This window comes from Protopterus annectens, chromosome 6.part0 (genome assembly GCF_019279795.1).
Source record: "Protopterus annectens isolate FY-2018-M chromosome 6.part0, PAN1.0, whole genome shotgun sequence".
NCBI classification, from domain to species: Eukaryota; Metazoa; Chordata; order Ceratodontiformes; family Protopteridae; genus Protopterus; species Protopterus annectens.
In genome coordinates this window covers 1,731,588,760-1,731,610,492 of record NC_056737.1, presented here as the reverse complement: position 1 = coordinate 1,731,610,492, position 21,733 = coordinate 1,731,588,760, and the positions used below count along the sequence as shown (strand labels likewise).

Below are 21,733 nucleotides of genomic sequence, written 5' to 3'. Positions count from 1 at the left end.
AAATGAAAATAAGGTGAGCTGGAGTGTTGGAATGGCTTGAGTGCTACAGGAATAATTTGATAATGAAACTGATACTGTGACAGAGAAACCGATTACAGAAGCTAAACATACAGAAGTCTGTTTGGCTGATATGAGTAATCAGTTTTTAAGACTATGCCTCTGCAAGTGGGTATTGTGGATAGCAAAAATGAAGTAAAGAAAACAAGCAAACAAAAAAAAACATGTGCAAGTGATGTAAGGTGAGAAACAAGACGCAGGATACAATATTAAGAGAGGTGTTTGTCAGTAGCAGCAGCACTCCATTATCCACAAACCTGAAAACTGCTCTGCACTCTCCAACCTAGTGCAACTAAATACCAACCCAAGAAGACCCTTAGGTCATCTGATAAAGTTATACTTAAGGTAACCAAGTCCCATAATTACTTTGGTGAGTCTCTCTTCTCCTTTAAATAGCCAAACAGTGGTACCTAATACCCCAGAATATCCTAAAAACACAGATACTCACAGCTTCAAACAACTCCTAAAGGAATACCATACTCAACAATGGCTATGCTCCTGTAATACTCCTGGCTAGTTTCTCATGCAAGCAATGAAATGTTTCTTTTCTGCTATCCTTGTCCTTGTCTTACTTCTACCAAATTGTAGGAAATGTAAAGAGTCTGGCCCATTTCGGTTCAACTGCCCTGTGCTGGAAACAGAACAGGTACACAAAAAACAAAATGAGAAGGAAGAAACACAATGAGTAGAGAACAAGATTCAGAAGGAATCTGAAAGAAATACAGCCAAGCATGGGGAATGACTAATGATAAAAGAAGTGCAGGTACAAACAAAAATAATTAAAATGGGTTAGCAACTGAAGAAGAGGAAGATGGTGACTCAAAATTAGGGGAAGAACAAGAGGAGAAAGAAGTTCACTGTATTGGAGGAAGGGTGAGAAGGTGAAAAAGAAAAATATGAACAGAAAGACAAAAGATGCAAAAAATGGAAAGAGATAATTTAGGCAGTTTGGGACTAAACATGAACAATATAAGAAATTAATTGAGTGGGTTAATGGTTGTTGAATGGTGCAAAAAGACACAATGGATGTATTCTGTTTGCTAAATACAAGATGTATTAAACAAAAAATAAAACAAAGAGAAAACATGAAGTTATCTGGGGAAAATATATAGTTAGTAGGATATGAAATGTGCTCTGAGTAAGAAGGTTAATAAGAGAAGATGAAGTACAAATGTTAGCTGTGACAATTGTGATTACAGGAAGGATGATCACATGTGACTTGAGGAAACATGAAATTTGTCAAGTCTAACAGTAGTATATTTGCATACAAACATGACAAAGAAAAAAGAATGAAGAATTAAAAAAAAATATGCGATAACGAACATGTCAGTAGTAATGACTGGGAACTTTAACTGCATGGTAAGAACAGAAAAAGGAAAAAATAACACAAGGTGTAAAGGTGATAAAATAAATATTGTGATGTGGAAACCTGATAATAGGAATAAAAAAAGAAAAGAGTGGACCTACAAAAGAAGATTTTTTAAGAGAGATTAAAGAATTTTTAAGACAGATTATGTTATGTACTCAGTTGACATGAAGGATTAGTAGTTGGGGGCAGAAATTTTTCAGATCACAGGGCAATATGGTCTGTATTAGGTGATAATTAAGAAATAGATTAAGGAAACTGAATACAAAGGTTAACATGGGATGTAAGTATAAAGAAATAAATGAAAAGGGGGGGGGTAGTAGACTACTGATAGAGTACATGAGAATGAGATTATTGTAAAAAGCTGGACACAATGGCGGGCAGTATATAAACAGAAATATAAAGACGTTTTGGAAGTAGAGAAAAGGGTACAAAAGTTACAGGAAAGAACTGAAATTAAAGAATTGGAATATGTAATAAAATAAGGGGAAGGAAAAATAAGCACCAGGCCTCGATGGGTTAAGTTATAGATAGTATAAGGGGATGAAAGTAAGGGGAAAAGAAGCATTTTTGGAAATACTGAATTAATTGTTAGAGGAAGGGATAGAAGATGAAGAGACATGTGCTGGGGTGACTACATGCATATGGAACAATGTTGATAAAAAAACATTAACAATTGGAGGCCAATAACACTGAAATATAGATTATAACATCTTTAAGAAAATAATACAAAAAAGAATGGGGATCATTTTGAAATTAGTGAGAGGTGAAGGGGCATGTGGAGCAAATGGAAATCAAGTAACAAATTGAAGGAAAAGTTAGTAATAAAAGAAGTAACAGATGATACTTTTAAACATCGTTACTGAATTATCACGTGACATAGGCAAACTAACATTTATATAAAAGTAATCAAACTATATTAATAAGTTCACATTTACAAACATTATACTTCACATATATTGCTATACCTAAGTAACCTTATATAAATTATTCAATTCTTGCCTTTCTTCTTAAAGAAACATCTTTATTAAACCATCATTTATGACATAGGCAATCATACATGTATATAAATGAAAACAAACCACACAGACACAATCCTAGTTGCATCACAAACCATACTGACAAACTCACAGTTGCAAACATTATACATCACTTACAATCTACCCAGACATTTCCAATCAAACATTACATAGCTCATTTAAGTCCTGCCTTCATTTAAAAAAAAGTACTCACCTGTATGTATTGTTCCCACAATTCCCATTTTGTCCTATGTAATTTGCTCCTAACCTTTTCTAAAGACCCATAATAGATGATGTAGATGAATAAAGATGCATGGTTGGTTGGGTACTTTAGGGGACTATGGGTTTGGAAAAGAAAAACAAAAGTGTTATGAGATGCCTTGGATGAAGGTTATGGCAACGGTTGGTTAAGGAAAGAAGATAAAAATTGAAATTGGGATGGGATGAAATAGGGGTACCTGAGGAGTATGTACCAATTTGTGATAGTAATAAATGCAATAACACAAATGTGTACTAGTAAAATGAGAGAAACATAATGGGAAATTAAAAAAATGTACCTGTATATCCTTCATATGCAGATGATTTAGTTATTGTACAAAAATGTATAGTATGGATAATGGAATCTGTGACAAGGATGGAAAGAGGGTTAAGTAAAGCTAGATTTAATGCTAAACAGGCCAACAAGGAAATGGTTTGGTGAAATAAATATCTTACTGGAAATGAAATGAACTGTATTAAGAATCAGGTGTCGCAAAATCAAGAAAATAATAAAACCACAGAGAAAAAGTCTATATGAAATAAAGTTAGTTAGTCGATGGAAAGCTTTCTATTTAACCTTTATAAATAAGGTATACATGTTAAAAACATATACATTGGAAACATTGGTATATATATTTTTAGTTTTATTTAGAGATCAAAACTCAATCTGTTTAAGAAAAAGGAAATTTGAATTTAAAAATCTAGCTGTACATTTGGCATCTATGCACCTTTTTTGGGGTATTAAAATATGAAGGAAAAGGAAGGTAGTTTGATAGGGAAAATACTGTATGTGATATATGGAGAGATGGAAAAGTGTAAAGGGAAAGAAAAGACAAATGAGATAATGATGGGAAAATATGATTATAAGATGATGTTATGGAAAATTAAGACTGATGAAGTTAAGGAAGATAAAACAGAATGGTATAACATGATAATGGAAAATATTATTTAATATAGCCATACAAAAATCATAAAAATGAGATAAAAAAAATCAATAAAAAATAGAAGCAAAAGATTTGAATATTTTATGAGGCTGGAGATTTTTTTTGTACAGATTATTATTAGATAAATTGCCTTTAAAATGCAGTATGGAAATACAAAAGTAGTGGCGAAGGGAAAATGTGAAGACTGTAATGAAAAAGAAATTACAAAGCATTATTTTTTGAATTGTAGAAAGAATGAAGACTTTTGAAAAAAATCAATATAAGTGGGAATGTTTTTAAATGTAAACATGGATATAATATTGTATAGGAAATATGAAACAGAAATATGAAGTGACAGGTGGAACAGGGATTCTGATGGTAACAGTATGGATGCTGTAAAAAGAAGATGTGATGAATTGTTGTATAATAAAAATAAGGATGATGAAGACGTATTGCTGAAATAATAATGTGGTTGTGGAGAAAGGCTAGGTGATAGAATGAATGATGTTAAAGTTTGTGAAACTGGAGATGCAAGTATTGAAATGATTGTAAACACCAATAATATCCAACGCCACTCTGCGAGAAGATGGAAAACTTTAATAAAATAAAAACGTTGAACACAGGTAAGTGCTTTCATAACATGAGGTTGCTTCTTCAGACCATTCAAAAAATACAGCAGAGACAATCATTGTACAATTAAAAAGGTTAGAGAAATACCCAATCAAAAACAACAAATCATTAACACATTAAAAATTAATAGTGCATAATTAATTGTCTCGGCCAGCCTCTTTAACCAATCATACAATAATACAAAGTCCTGACCAATCAAAATAGATTCTAAAACATAACTTCATATCAAGACACACTAATAACTGTGTTACAGTTGGTTAAAACTATCCAAGTTGAACTGTAAAAACAAGTAACAGCTTAGCTAATAATCTACCATTCACTAGAAAGCCACGTGTTTCTCAGATTTACACTCATTAAAATATATCTTACCAATTTCGTTTAACAAATTATACTCTAAAATCAAAGATATGAGTGGTAAACTTTGCAAAATAAATTCAAAGCACTCTGTTGAGAACATGTCATAAAGCTTTAACAATTTATGCCTTGTAGAACCATTGATCCTATACTGCACATAGTGTACTTGTCTCTAAATATTTGTGAAAGGACGTCAATGAATACTCCTAAAAACTTTTTGGGAAAACTTCATTAAAATCATTACAAATGGCTAGCAAACAAGGACATGGTGTCATACTAAAAACAACAAAAGGAACTATAACAACCAATAAAAGCTGAAAAAAGATGAATGACAACCAATCAGGAACCTCTTCACTGATTGGTTACAGTCCACTCCAGTGCATTCCTGTTGGTAAAACCCCCCACCTAACCTCCTATCAAATCGGAACAAAGAAAAACAATCATGAAAAAAGGAGGAAAAGTAGAACACCCCCAGCTGAAAACAGGTTAATCGCTGTGATGCTCCATTGACAATATAGGACTTCAAAATCCTTAACTCCAGGAAGGGACTTTGGGAACAGCTCAGGTAGCTTGCCAGGAGGTACTCCTCCCCAGGGTTGTGACTTATGATAAAGGTGATGTTTCTAGTACCACAGGATAGAATGGTTGTTAGACTACATCAAAAAGGAATAATTCTGGCCATTTTCTCTAAAGATGCTTCAACATAAGAAGAACTACCCACAACTCCAGCTGGTTAATGTGCAGTCCCCTCGTCCTAAAGGTACACTTCTACTGAAACATAGAGGAGTCAAAGTTAGTCCCCATCCCACCAGCAAAGCATACATTGTCAGAACATGGGATGGATTTAACTGCAGGCAGGGAAAGCCCATACTTAGATGGCAGGGGTTGTTTTCCACTCAAAAGCCTAGTGACAAGAGTTTAATGCTGGAAAATCTTTGAGAATCTAATTACTCTACAGTCACTGACACTGACATAGTCAGATGCAGCACCTGCATTCTCAGGCATGCAAAAGGTACAATAAAGATCAAGTCACTACTAAACCTAAAAGGCACAAGGACAGTCTGAGACAGGATCTTATGATGCATCCTCAACCTGGCCACCAGGATCATGGCCTCTTTGCACTTTATGAGGGACACAAATTAACAGCACTTCAAACTGCCCACTTCTGCCCTGATGGAAGCAATCAACCACATTTTTTTGGCTCCTTACTGAAATGTTGAAACTCAAAATGCTGAGTGATGACTCATCAGAAAACCTCCCCAGAAAATCCATCAGAAGAGCAAATCTCAAGCATCACTCTGCTCCTTTAAACTTCTTTTTTCTGTGTATGGGGTGTGCAAGCACCCCCTGAACTTTTATATACCAAATCTGAGATCACTATACATTATAGGACATATTCTGGGAAATGGCCATCTTGGACTTAGTTACATAAGCATGCCTGTCCACAGAGAACCCCAGCAGACAAGGGTAAAAAAGAATGTCCTTCCTAAGGCCATCTTCGAAGGAGGTATGAGCTATACCATTTCATGAAAGAATAAACCAACAGGTTACTGTTATAGCCATAAACTAAACACAATCACAACTTTAATACAAAGAGCCACATAAAAAGTCCACTGTAAAATATGTGTTCATGTCCGGACCAGCTTTTTGACTATAACATGAACTTTGGGCACAGGTTCCATGGGTGGGATGATCTAAGGCTCCTCCTTCTTCCTCAAACACCCACTTAAGTATTTCTGTGAGTAAGACAAACCTGTTCAGGGGAGAAAGTTATGCAGCTGAGGAATTCTGAGAAGGAAGGGGTCAATAGCAAAGGGCCTTTAGGGCACAGAGGTCACATTATCCTTATCTGTTTTTCAGGGTTCTTTGAACCTTTTTTCCCCAAGATGCAAAAGGGAATGAGAAATTATCTTCTAACCCTAACTCCAGGATGAGTGATCCTGTGATCTGCATGACAGAGCATTAGAAGGCCAGGCACTGGGATGTGTTAAATGGTTCACTGATGCTCAGATATGTGTCTCTGAAGGAGGTTTTGTGGACAGAAAAGGCATGTACAAAGCATGGTACAAGTATCAGCTAATGGTTTATTCTCACAACAGTGATGAAAGTTACCATCAATCATCAAGCTAATACCTCACATTAAAAGTCTGTTAAGTTACCATCACCCATCAAGCTAACACTTGTCATTAAGGACATGACCTGCAAAGCTCTGGTCCAGAAGGTCCTAATGGATTCAACAAAACTTGTTCTGTTTAACTCTTCTGTACTTAGAGGGGAAAACTGGAATGAAGAGTTTTTGATCAAAAATGTCTCCACAGAGCACATGTCTGGGACTCGAGGATTTTCTCCCCAAATACAGAACAGCTCTGGCTAAGTTCTGGCCACTTAACCAGGGTGTAGGCAGTGCTACACCTAGTATGCACTCCTCAAGATTCTTGGCAGGGGTACCTCTCCTGTCAGCTCCTCACTGCTCTCTGAAACAGAAGAATGGGAAGAACTTGACTAGTCAAATGAGATGAGAGATACTCAAGGCCCACAAGGCTGACTCAGGAATGGGCTTGTGTGCTGGAGGACATGACTAATATCTACCCTTCAAATCCTTCCTTTTTTCGTGGGGCTCCAGCACCAGTGTGGGAACACATGGGGAATACTTCCATGTCCTTTATTGGAAAACCTGAACCACCACTGTCTTGCAAGATGGTAGGTCTGGAGCATCTCCCTTCTGTGTCTTTGGAAGACCATGCTGAAATACTGGCATTTATAACAGTGCTTTATGCCTGCCTATCTCACAACATATGCACAGTAAATGGGTAAGGTTGTGCCACATTGTCTAGTGCCTTACAAGCACTCCAATGGCTTCTATGTCTTAGGCATTTAACACAGGAACACCTCCATGATTAACTCCAACACTGTGACTTGAACTGTACGAAAATGTTGGGGACATGTACTACGTATGCTGTTGTAGTCCACTGCATATACTAACAGGAGGTACAACCTCCCTCACCCAAGGTATGGTGATGAACAGAAAAACAAATAGCTGAGATGTAAACTGCACAAGAGAAAAGTCTCAACAGTCAACTCACCAATTTCAACTTCTTTTTTTCTCTGCTGCAACAGACATAGCCATTCTTAAAACACAATGAAAGGGAGTACACTAGCAAAATACAACAATGCTTCCTATTGATCTGTTTGCTTGCATTTCTGCTAAAGTTCACAACCTGTCATCTAATGCTAAAAGTGATTATCTTTAGAGAAGACTCTACAATAATTTAAGCTATCAAAAATTCACTGAAGAGTGGTAAATGCAGGCACCTGTTCTTGCAGCATCCTGGTGCTCTAATACTATGCACTGTAATTTTTCTTCTTTATTCTCCAACTTTAAAGCATGTACATAAAAGTCACACACATGCTTTTTTTTCACAATCAGGATCAAGACATTTGTCACAAAGAGAAACAACCGTCTATGCAAAAAATGTAATGAAAGTTTAATTACATTTATGTTACATTGAATTTATGGGTTAAGTAAAACAGATTAAACATCCTGCCTACAAAATCACGGGTTTGCTCTTCAGTAGTTTTTATTCACTTGTTTAGGATTACAGCTTTTCGTAAAGTACATAAAATAAGCAGATATTCAGCAAAACATTATGTCCAGCACTGATGTATCAAGCCTGTGGCAGTGGCATAGAGGAAGAAAAAATTGACTACGGTCCAGGTGACCCAAGTTCAAATTTCGGTTTGGATGCTTGATAGTACAGGCACGCAGGGCAGATGAGCGTACCCATCATGGGTGGCACAAGGGAGGTACACATGCTCAAAGCACACTAGTGCGGTTTGATTTCCTTGATAGAGATCAGGGAAACAACTGTGGCGTGCTTTCTGAGGGTTGGCAGGGCATCCTGCCAATATCAGCCTCTTGCAGAAGTGAGGAATGGTTCATCACTGGCACCCACTGCATGCCCCTCCATCAGGGTGGTAGTGCACATGTGCAGGGTTTGGAAATTAATACAAAACACTCCACAACAACAGTATGATTCTGCCCCAAAGGTCCTTGGTCCCTTCAATGGCCCAAGACATGTGTCATATTTAGCCTAGCGGAGGGCCCAGTTGTCCTGGTAAACCTGGCAGATGAGGACAGGAATTTGGAGCTGATGTACACAAAAAGTTGGGTACGCTCTACAGAAACAAACAATATCTCACTAAAACTACTAAAGCAACTATTGCTCAAACATACCTCAATTCAACTCTGCTCTATGCCTCACCATTTCTCACCAACCTAAAGAAATCTGACTATATAACAAAATTGCCCAGTGTGCCACAGACTCACCACATAGGTCACACCAACACATAGCACTCAAGAAACTTAAATGACTACAACTCTCCCAAATTCTACTCTACAACCAACTCTCCACAATATACAATTTTAAACCACGCAGATAGGACCCCTTCCCTCCAAAATCTCCTGCTCCATTACTCTCCTGATTGAGATCTGCATTCTAGAAATAAAACCCTATTGACTGAAGTTAAAGCCAATAATTCTGCTGGTGACTCCCTCTGTTCTAACTATATAGCCAAAATCTGGAATAAACTCCCTTTTGACATAACTAATACTACCAACCCTCTCCATTTTAAAAAGATGCTCAAAGCACATCTATTTAAATCTTGGCTATGCTCATGCAATACCCCTGGATAAACAACCACTTTCCCTCAAAAGACTTACAAAATATTTTCCATCTCTGTTTCCTGTGTTACATAAACTGAATATCAATATATGTACATCACTCACTAATGACTGAACTCTACTATTTGTCAAAAGAAACACAACTCTAGTTGTAATCTAACTGGAACTTAGTCTACTAAATCTGTATACCCATGTTATCTATATTTACGCTGCTCAAAAATAGTGAACATTTGCATTCCTACTGTTATTACTTACGCAAAAATGTACTTTTTGGCACTGCCTGTACATAATTTACATATAAAAGCATATCAGCAAATACATGTTTTCTCATTTTTTATTTTTATGTAATTTTTGTTAAATTAAGCTTTTCTCCCCGGGTCGCCGCTGAAAAAGGACTTGTGTCCAGTCGGACTTTCCCGGTCAACAAATGTAAAATAAAAATAAAATGTCAGTTGTTGAGAGACAAAGAAAGAAGCAAAAATGTTCAATCTAATTCAAAGAGTGTGGGAGGAAAAACATACCTATGTATCTTCAAATTAAAGTTCACAGAAGTATCCATCTCAGACAGCTGATGAACACTGAAACGCAGTCCGACTTGTAGCTATGGAATTGGAAAAAACAGCATCATTAATAAACATTGCTTATAATGAAACACTATTACAAAAGATAGCCATGAGACACTGAAGCAGTTTCTATAAGAATAGTAACAACTTCCTTAGCAATGCAACTCGTATTATAAATAGGGGAAGCAGGAGCTTGATTTATACAACATTAAAAATCCAATTAACTGATTGTTAATCACTAAGCCAATTACCTTTCTGTTCATCATGTAATTGATTACAATACCCATAAAGTTTTGCAGTAGGGCTTTGGTCATATGTTGAAGGTAAAAATGTGGGTTGCCTCACAGCAGGTTGGACCTAGTGGTGCAGAGGTACATAAGCTTTACTATCATTCAAGTTGCAAAGAAAAAAAAATTAAAGTCTGTACCCTCAACACATACCTTCAGTAGTTCAGACATTAATCTGAACAGCAGTGCTCTGTGACAATAAGCAAATTCGTTAACTTCATAAAAAGGAGAAATAACTTGCAGGCCTTCTGACAAAATGGTGAAGTGATGCTCTTTACTGGACCAATGCAGGATTTACAGTACTTTGTTCTGAAATCTACAATGGCTCAATGAAAAAAATCATATCACCTCTGCCTTCTAGTGCTTCCATATGCACTGGAATCACACCTACAATGGAATATAAAAGATACACTGCGTCCTGTGGCTTCATCCTTTGTACCATCACACTGCAATCTTGCCTCAGAAGAATTTAAGTTTAGAAATACACTCACCCAGTGCAAATACACGTCAAGACACAGTGTACCAACTACAACAATGCACCTAGCTCTCAGCCTGCCAGTTTTTTTCTCCAGCTACAGCTAGCTAAGAATGCTCGTCAAAGTTGTGCATAAAAGTCCAAATAACAGCTGTACAGATGTCCACAACTAATAGACATAGCTACTCCTTCAACAGGATGCTTAATGGCACATCTTGGCGAGTGGTCAATCAACTTAAAACAATTTTTCTATTTGCTTTATGTACTATATTTTCTATTTGCTATTTGTTTTTTCTACTTCAAAAGACTGCTAAAATGTGTGCTATACTTTATAAACATGCTTGAAATATTCAAAAAAATGTATTCTCTGTGCTTATAGCTTCCATTTGCTATTTTACTGTTTTTAGTACATAAGACCTCTAAGATTGTGTTGAATTTTAAATATGCTTATTACACTGTATTTCTATGTGTTGTGGTGTTTTTCTCCTCGGGTCTCCACTGAAAATGGGCCACTGGCTCAGTTGGACAAACCCAGTCAATAAATGTCAAATAAATAAAAAAACTAGCATTAATACTTTCTGCAACTACAGAAACAATAAAGACTTGAGAGGTATGCGTGTGCAAGTAAAATGCCTAATTTATAGGGACATGCAATAGCAGGAGCTGAACAGAGGAGCAGCTCGCATGCAAGGAGGTGGTAGAGCATATGTGTAACCCATCAGATCCCTCACAGATCAAGAGAAATTGTAAGAAAGTATGTTAAGTCATCTCAAGGACCATCTGTGATAAGTCCCATCACTGGGCTGAATTCTGAGTAGTAAACCACTAGGGTAGAACAACCAGAAGACCAGAGGTACAGTTAGCTAAGAATGCTTGTCAAAAATGTGCATAAAAGACCAAATAACAGCTGTGTAGATGTCCACAACTAACCGAGAGATGACTACTCCTTCAACAGGATGCCTAATGGCAAAATATGGTGCAGTGGTCAATCCTTTTTAGCAACTGCAAACTATTCCCTAAATACAGCAAAAGCAGCAAACAGATGATACGTATTCTTAGTCTAAAGCACCCAGTTCAGCTAAAACTTGAGTTAACTACTCATCCAGACTGTGAATGGTTGTTTCCACCCAGTTTCTGCCCCAGCAATGAAAACAATGGATACATGCCCATCCATTGACAATACTTAATGAGTGTTGAATGAGCAAAACAAAGGGACCAAAACAGCTTTCAATAAACTTGGGAGGCGAGTTTTCCTCACCATAGGGGGACACCCTCCACATCCTTCAAACTTAAATATAACTACTTAGATGTTGCACAACAGTGGAGAAAAAAGAAACTCCACTGTCAGCAAAAGTTGCTTCACTACTTTTGTTTCAACAGTTCAGCACTTACTAAAAGTATTGTTGACTGAAAGATAGGCACCTAAAAAACAATGAGGAATAAAGACAGACTCAGGAAAAACTGAAAAACATTTTAGGAGTACATGTAGATTCATCATTTTGGACAGCAAGTCCTTCAAAAAACCACATATTGCTAAGTCAATGGGCTCAACAGTGAACACTGCGTTTGGAATAACCAGAAGAGGACCAAGTCATACAGGGTTTGAAGGTAGGCCAGAAACACCTCCAAGCTGCCTCACTAGGCAGTACAGGACATCACTCCACCCAAACTGATAACGGTTTCCTCTTAGAGCAGAGTTCTGCCAAGTGGAAGGGTGACCAGCAGATCTAATAAAATCTGAAATCCTGATTAGAAGATCCAACAAAATCAAGTAGTCAGCATTAGAACCCATTCTAAGTCCTTCAGATAGGACCAACTGTTACTCCAACCAAGCAAAACATCACTGGCTAAGGCAAGGAGAGCTTCGAACACCGTCAAGGAGCAGAGTGTTTTAAACCATTCCCTTTTTCAGGCAGCAAGGAGTGATGACAATGAATATTTATCTTTCCTTCAACTTTAGGAGGTCCAGAATCAGTGGGAATGGTGCGAAAACAGACAGAAATCTTTCATGCCACAGGATGGACAATGTACTCTCCAATTATATCCTAATCCCTCTCCTTTACCAATCAGAATAGGGGAAGGATTGCTTTCTCCCACATGGTAAATAGGTCTATGCCTCCAAGGAAGTTCCACGGGATGTAGTCAGGACTGCAACACTGGGACAACTGAAGTCATCCTTTTGGGAAACCTGGCTGGTACAATAACTATGACACTTACAGTCTTCATTAAGCAGAGAAGTGGCTCCTTTTACTTTTGGGGTGGCTAGCTCAGAAAAGGAAGATGAGGATGCCACAGATGTATCATTAATATCCTCCACAATGGTGAGGGCTGTTTTCTTTTTCAGAAGGTTGTCACCCAGCTCTTAGGAGGCTTGGCCAACCGGTACTTCAAAAACACAGGGAAGCCAGCAGACTGTAGCATTCAGTAATTATTCAATAATAGCTCAAAAGCATAGTAAAAAAAAAAGACAAAACAGACCAGTTTTGGCTGTAAAAATTACAAAGCCTATGTAATTTTTACAGCCAAAATTGGTCTGTTTTGTTATCTTTTTACTATGCTTTTGAGCTATTATTAAATAAATACTGAATGCTACAGTCTGCTGGCTTCCCTGTGTTTTGGATTGCTAAGAGCTGTTTGGGGCCATGCAATTGTCATACTTGCAGGGGCTGTTTTATCTAGAGCAAAAATCAATTCCTCATTAAAATAGGTGTCATAGTTAGTGATCCTAGGTTTTTCCCTGAGGGGAAGATAACTTCATTGTGCTGAAACTAACTGAACCTTGGCGGCAAAGCTGCCCACTGGAAGATAAGGTAAAGAAAAGTGATGGCATCTGGACACAAAATATGATAAAAATCCTTCAGTAAGAAGTGACAGAAGTGGAGCAAATAATCCACATGCTACAAAACCAACAAAAAACATTTACTGATCTAAGCCCTTTTGTCCCCACACAGTAAACTGGGACTTCATCAAGATACAATGTTAAAAACATCATTTCCTTACATAGCTAATGCTGACAATTAAAACAAACCACCATTTAAAGTAAACTCGCATAATAAAAAATGTTTTTTGAAATACAAAAATGAGACTTTATTTTATATATCTATATATCTATCTATATATCTATATATCTATCTATATATATCTATCTATATATATATATATATATATATATATATATATATATACACATACATATACACACACACACACACACACACACACACACTAAAACAGAATACCTAGAATTAGAGACAGTTGAAGGATTTCAATTTTAATAATAATCCACTGGAGCTTGCATCATTCAACTCAAATGGACTGGAGGCATGCAGCTTAAATCTGTCAAGCACTTCTTTTACTTCAAGCATGGTCCTCCACCCCCCCCCCCCCACAAACACACAATCTTGCTTGACAGAGTCCAAGGCAAAAAAACTAAAAGTGTGACTTTCAGATGAAAGAATGTGTTTACAAAATACACTGGTTGAATTGTGTTTTTAATTGCATACAGATGTTCATATATGCGCTCCTTAAATGGTCCTTCCATTTTTCCTACATAGAACATCAGGCACATTTGACAAATAGCAACATAAACAATGCTTCTGGAGCAACAATTAGCATAGAGCCCACCTATGACATAACCAAAGCATTTAATATACACCCCTCACCTTGATAAATAAAAGGACAGTGCTGACAACTTCTACATTTGTAGGTGCCCATGTTCTGTAACATCGACTACTGTGGGAGCGAATATAACAAATCCCCCATAACTGTTCAATGTAATTCTTAATACACCAAACTTTACAAAATGCAATACATGGACTGCTTCCCTGTTTATGCACCCCATCTGAAAGATTTTCCAATTTCTAATAAGGATTTCAGATATAGTGAAAATGAATATGAGACTATTGTTAAAACTTTTTGTTTTGAGCTTTACTGGGGCCTTTCACTACAGATTGCGTTACTAACAGTGAGTAAAAGACTCCTCGGTTGTACTGTTAATATTAGAAAAGAATTCAAATAATCTTTCCCTATTATCCTGCCAAAATATAATCAAATCAGCCAGGTATCTGTCATATAATGACCAAGCACTTTCAAAACCTGACTGAAAAACAAAGGTGTGCACCCAGTGTGCCATAATAATATTAACAAAACCAGGGCACATGTTGCACCCCTGGCAACACTCATTTTCTGCTTATAGATCATACCGTCAAAATATATAAAATTATTGTCCAACACCAGTTACATGAAAGTTCTTAGAACATTAAATTAGTAACCAGTGTCTTAATTTCACTAAAATAATAAAACTACGTCATACGGAATTACCAGGTAATGATCTTTGACATCTACAGTTACTAAGATTGTCTCATCACAATAGGTGTCCTGTTGAATGATCTTCAAAAAAATCACAGGTGTCTGTATAAATGTATTCCTCCTAAGAATGTCTTTTACTTTGAAATCCACAAACTTAGCCATACCACAGGTTTTTGACCCCTTAGTATCAACTATGGGATGAAGGGGGGGGGGCTCTAACATGTTCTCATGTATCTTAGGAATCCCAAAAATACCAGGTATTCTAGGAAATTTTATGTTGACATAATTGAAATTGTGTAGAGAAATCTGTTCTTGCAACAGCAAGTCATTCACTAGAAAAATCTATCTTACTATGTGCTACATGCAGCTGATTTCTTGATGCCTCCTCATACTACTCTGACAATGGTAAAGTTTCTATTTTCATGTTGTAATCCTATTTGGTACCCAGACACAGTTTTTCTTTACTTTATCTTTCAGTGGGCAGCTTTGCCTCCCAAGGTTCAGATGGTTTCAGCACAGTGTTGTCTGTCTTAATATTTGCTGGGAAGATAACCTCAGCCATGCTAACCTCTGCAGGCACATTCCCTGGCCACAGCATCTGTAGCATCAAGATTACAGTATTGTATGTGGAAAGGTATCTTAGAAGTTGTAGATATAGTCTGAAAGAGATCCTGATGTGCAGACACAGTCTGAATGAGATAATCCTTGAGCTGTGACTCATGAACATCTCCAAGCTTCTCCAGCTCCCAGTCTACAAAGAAAATCTGAACTTGGATAGGTGAGATGAGTTGAGGAAGTGGTAGAGGAATAAACTTCTCCTGCAACATCATCCAAGGCTTCTGACTCCCTGGCCAGAGGCAGGGTGTCAAAATGCTTTGGTCTTTTGTATCTTATATTGGACTGAAGAAAACACAAGAGAGTCACCTCAAATATGTTGGTTGAGAGATTTGCTCCATTCAAGTGGAGCTGCTTTCCATGTGTTCTCCTTCTTGGACTGTTGGATAGGTGTCAAGGTGCTCACAAGCTTCCAAGATAACATCTCTGATGACTGACTTTATTAGTGAGATGATGCAATCTTCCTCAGACTTCTTCCCCTAGATGCACAAAAAGATGTTTCAGGGAAAGGATGGATATGACTTTGATCCAAGTTATAATAGACTGTCATAAGCCTCAAGGTTTCTCTCAACAGGGACCATCTTGGCGGAAGACACAGACTAGTGATGATTTAACTTTATCAACATGGTAGGGTCAGAAAAAAATGGATTTTGCTATGAAGAAAAACATTACATGTAGTTTGTTGATAGTGCTGAATGACCGACATGATATTTTTAAATATCAACATAGCATAATATCCAGCTATGTGTATACAGTTTAAAAATAATTTGCATTATCAGAACATACGAAGCAGTGTTAACCATCTGACAACATATTCCAAGTCAATACAGACTACCTCTACAAAACTAAAAATCACCCGAATAATTCCATATTAAAAGAAGTATTACTAATGCAGACATTGCTGCTAACAACTTTGCATTTCAGTGCTTTATCGACAAATATAGTGCCTGCTTGAACAACAAATGGTTTTGGCTGCATTAAAAATAAACTACTATGCTGATACTACCTTAACATGTTTGGAAATAGAACAGCTGTGCATCACAGAATAGCAAGCAAAAAGCAGTCAAAGAGCAGCAGTTGTTTAAGTAAAATGTAGAAATCTTTCACAACCTGATCTTGCAGAGAAGATTGCATCACAGTAATACGCAATAATGACTGCAAAATGGATGCTGAAGATCAGGTAGCTCTGATCATCACTCCAAATAATGTGGATTACACCAAACTGGCAAATGTCAGACCTTTTCACTGATGCTTGAGACAAAATTGTTTTGTTACAAAGAAACATGCCTAGGCATTATTGCACAACCCATGATTATCAACTAATAAAAGCAAATAATTAAAACCACAAAGTTGTTGTTGAAGCAGCCTTTAAGATCCCACAAGAATTAGAAATATTACTGTATAGGACAGGCATCATCATTGTGATAAAAATAAAAATAGTAGCCACAACAAAGTAATAAAACTTACTTCACGTCAGTACTACAAAGCCAGAATAATGACCAAATTATAGCATTTTTATTTACAGAGCATCCCCCTGTACCAGTAATAAATACTTTGTTGCTCACACAATAGATGTTAGACTGCATTAAACCTAAAAAATAAAATAATAATCACACTGCATTTCAAACTCCATTTTACACAAACATGCATTTGCTCTCCACATTCTCCTCCATCCCCATATCTGTCTGTCTGCTAGGAATAACTTGTGAAGATCTCTGTTGACCAACTATAATAAAATAAACAAACAAGCAAACAAATAAATAAATAAATAAAACAATGGCCACACAATGTACTTTAAACTTTATTTTACACAAACATGCAGTCGCTTGCTAGCCCTGATCTGGTTGTCTGCCAGGAACAATTTGTGCGCGTCCAACTGTAATAAAAATAAAGTAATGGCCACAACTGAGCTGAACAGGATTTGAGAATGACCAGCTAAGTTTCCTGCTTAACAATATAAGGATAATGATAATAATAGTAGTAACAGTAATAGTAATAGTAATAATAATAATAATAATAATAATAATCATGTACACCAAATTCTGTAACACAGCTTATTATAAAAACACACAATGAGTTACACCACTGCATTTTTCTGAACAAAAAGAAGCATGAAATTCTTAATGTCTGGATGTTACTGAATGTAAACCTTAGCAATCCCTAGTAATTTACAAGGAAATCAATAATTTTACAAAGGACAGAGCAAAATAAATAAGTAAAAATCAGAGAAAGTTGTGAGAAATTCTTAACACTTTAATTACCTGAAGCAGCTTAATGATTCTGATGACTGTTATTGTCATTCTTCAAAAAGTTATGCATGAACTTTGACTAAGGAATAAAATTTAATAAAAACTATAATACTGACTATTGATGTGTGTGTCAATGTGTGTATGTGTAGACTAAACCTGTTCAGGTATGCTCAGAAACTGTAACATTCCTCCCTTTTACTTTGAAATTATATTGTGCAAGTGTGGACAGATTCTGCTGCCAGGGAATATGCATCTACTTGTGCATGTACATTAATTGCCCATGATGCTGAAACATAGTAGTTGACTGTATAAGGCACAAACATTCAGCTACCATAGTATAAACAAATACTCACAGTAGCTTTTCACACTTTTTCTTTTATTAAGAATATAAAAATGCTTAAGAACTTTACCAAATGTTATATTCAGCAAAATAACTGGCTAAAATATTACCAGAGCTAAAGTACCATGATTCATTTAAAGGGGAAAAGTTAACTTAAGCCAGACCATCCTAACAGTATAATGGGTGGCCAGACATGGGCACCTCTAGAGTTGTAGGCCCGGGGGGGGAGGGGGGCACTCAAATAATCGCTATTACAATTTGGGTGACCAGACATGGGCATCTCTAGGGCTGTAGACCCTGAGCAGCCACTCTAATCATCTCTTTTACAATTTGAACTGATTGCAGTCACTTTCAACTGACAGAAATTCTTGTAACTCTAGAGACAAATGGGATTCTGAATAAATAATACAATGGTCAAGTAAAAAATGGCAAATCAGATTTAGTAGGTACCTGTGCATTAAATGTGTTTCATACATAGGAAACAGCAACTGCAGACTACCTAGACTACACAGTCAGTGACGCATTACTTCTTCCTCACAGCCTTCAAAATCTCACTGCCAGACTTTTTATTTCTCTCACCACTAACTCTGACCTACTTCACTTCCGCGGTGGTGCAGTGGTAGTGTTGTTGCCTCTCAGCAAGTGGTTCTCCCATTCGATTCTCGGCTGGAGTGCGGGGAGTGCCTTCTGTGTGGAGTCTGCATGTCCTCCGCACGGTTGGGTGGGCATTCGAAAGACATGCGTAAATGGGTGTGCATTAGTTGAAGGTTGAACATCGAGCTGGCACCTTGGCATTCGTGAAAATTTACTGCCAATCATTAGCAGACTGGAGTTCCACTGTGGCAACCCCTAACCGGGAAAAGCCGAAAGACAACAACAACAACTAACTCTGACCTACTTCGAACAGCAATGTACGTAGATTGTGCAGTAAAAGTCTACATAATTTTAACAAAACAAAGAAAATTAAAAAGGCAAAAAAGAGAGTCCAGAAATAAAAACTCTTACTGGGGAAACCGTAAAAACTGCGGTGGTGGTGCTGCGGTAGCGTTGTCGCCTCATAGCAAGACGTTGTCCCGTTCGATTCTCAGCTAGAGCATCTTCTGTGTGGAGGCATACGTGAATGGGGTGTGCCTTCGTTGAAGGTTGTGCATCAGGGCTGGCAACCCGGTACGTAAAAATCCACTACCAGTCATTAGTGGACCAGAGTTCCGCTGTGGTGACCCCTAACCGGGAAAAGCCGAAAGACACAAACAAACTGGGGAAACCGTAAACATGAGAGTTCTATTAGAATGCTGGTAAAGCATGAAAAAAAGGCTTTTAAAAATTGTTTAAACAAATGTCCTTAATGCTGCTAAAACTTAACATTTTGAGATAAAGTTCCCCATATACCATCTGTGGATCCAGATAAACTACAATATATGATTTAGTACAACCTGGAATGGCTTTCTGAAAACAACTGCAAAAAATGACATTTATAGATTAACGTGCAACGGCGCACATAGTCACACAGAAGGATTCTTAAATGAGATCATGAAAATTTGCTGCCAAAATTCCTTGCAGTTAAAAAGTTATAGTCCTGTGGAAGTCATTTTGTTAAAATAGGGAACACAAATTATTTTCAAAAATGTCTAAAACTCTGCCAAAACTTAACATTCTGAGCTCTGATTTTCAACATACCCTCTGTTGACGACCATAACTAATAAGTCATTGTACTACATACCCTCTATTGTCAACCATAACTAATAATACAATATTGAATTATTACAAGTCAGATACAAAATGGGACTTGCGAAATGACATTTACAAATGACACTGCACAACTGGCACAGCAATTAGACAAATGGGTATATAAAATAGCTACCTTCTAAAATCGTATGAAAATCCTACATACTTCAACACTACACAAAAATCAGTTAAAATGGCCAATGTATTTGTTAACCATTTTCAACAGTATCCATAATTTTGGCAAAATTTAAATTACCACCACTTAAAATATAGTACTGATTCTGTGCAACCCAAAGCAAAACTGTGATTTACAAAAATGACTGAGAGATGTCATTTACAAATGGAAATGAACAACGGCACATATTTTGATGCAAGATCCCTAGTATAATTACCTTGACAATTTTATACAAAAAAAATTCCAGTTACAAAGTTATATTGCACAACAATCAATTAGTTAGAATGTGAATTACTTAACATAAAACACACTACAGTTGCAATATGGACCATCCTGTAATTAAGACTAGAGTGGCCCAGTTTGAAAATGACAGACAAAGTACGAAACTTGGTTTCTTGCTCAGTCTAAACACTGAGAGCTAAACTACACTGCAGAATGGCAACTGGATAACACATTCAGAGACAGCAATGCATGTTGTTCAAAATATAAGAAAATATTTTTCATTAGACAGGTACTGTACTTTATGAAACAATGGAGTATTCAGTTTTTGTGTTAAACAGAGTACAAACTGTTCAGTTTACTGATAAGAATTACAGTTCAGTATCTGAACATCATCAACTCATTTCTTTACGAGCTGTGATAACATCAGGAATAGTTTTATGGTCTAATTAAGAAGTACGTCAAGCAGTCAGTATACATATTGCATCTGAAAAATGTAAATATGGCATTGACAATGACACAATACAGAACTGCTATACTGTTATGTAGGCAGCACAAGAATCTGAAATGTTTGACATTTGTACAGGGTTTAACTTCTGCTTATTTCTTAAAAAAGCAAACAGCATTAAGAAAATGCAAGCCTTGATAAGGGTCTTAACTGGCTCTTCCTTGACCCTACAGTCAAGAAGTGGCACTGCCTAGTCCAATAGCTAGGAATGGAACAAGAAGGACAGTACACCTAAAAAGCCTCGTCTCCATGACAGGCCAACTAGTTAACTCATCACAAAACAGAAATTAAACGTTTTTTGTAGGGGTATAAGTCTCCCTGAACCACCCCTCATATGCAGGGCTTCACCTCTAACACCCTCCTTATATATACTAACTCCATGGTCTCACACACTGGGAAAGGGTGACAAAACTTAACAAAAGCAACATTGTTTTCACTGTCCCAATAAAATAATGGGAAACACGTCAGAGATGTGTTATAACCTGATGAGTTGGTTATCACTGCATTATACTTTGACATGCAAGGAAGCCATTTCAGGGATATCCCCTTGTTCTTCCCATCCAGTGCTTTAGACTTATCAGGCAGCAAAGTAAAATTGTGCTCTGCTCTCTGGGAACTATGCTCAGCCACAGGAAATGCAATGTAGTATGTTTCAACAGAACCTCTGTATATTCAGCTGGGGTCTTTCAGAAAGCATCTGTCTTACTGGAAGCTGAGGGAGCAGTATACAGATGAAATTAGACTATGTAAACAGCATCCCTGAGGACCAGATGAATGGACAGCATAAAAGACGGCTCCTTCCTCCAATACCTACACAAGCACATCTTAGGAGAAGGCAAAGGAAATGAGGTCAGCCCTTAGAGGAGTTTATCAAACCAGAGGTTTCTTCCATCCATCCATCCATCCATCCATCCATCCATCCATCCATCCATCCATCCATCCTTTGTTAACCAGATAACTGCACTGTTTTTCAAGAACCAT

General features: G+C 37.1%; 1 protein-coding gene across 1 annotated transcript in view; it reads right to left on the bottom strand.

Annotated features, from left to right (window-relative positions):
* The window catches only part of ITGAV (integrin subunit alpha V), a 1,332,605-nt gene that overhangs the window by 197,113 nt on the left and 1,113,759 nt on the right, over positions 1-21,733 (bottom strand). Inside the window, exon 23 of the mRNA XM_044075123.1 lies at positions 9,810-9,889. Within this exon, the coding sequence (XP_043931058.1) occupies positions 9,810-9,889 (80 nt within the window). The remainder of the gene's footprint in view (positions 1-9,809; positions 9,890-21,733) is intronic.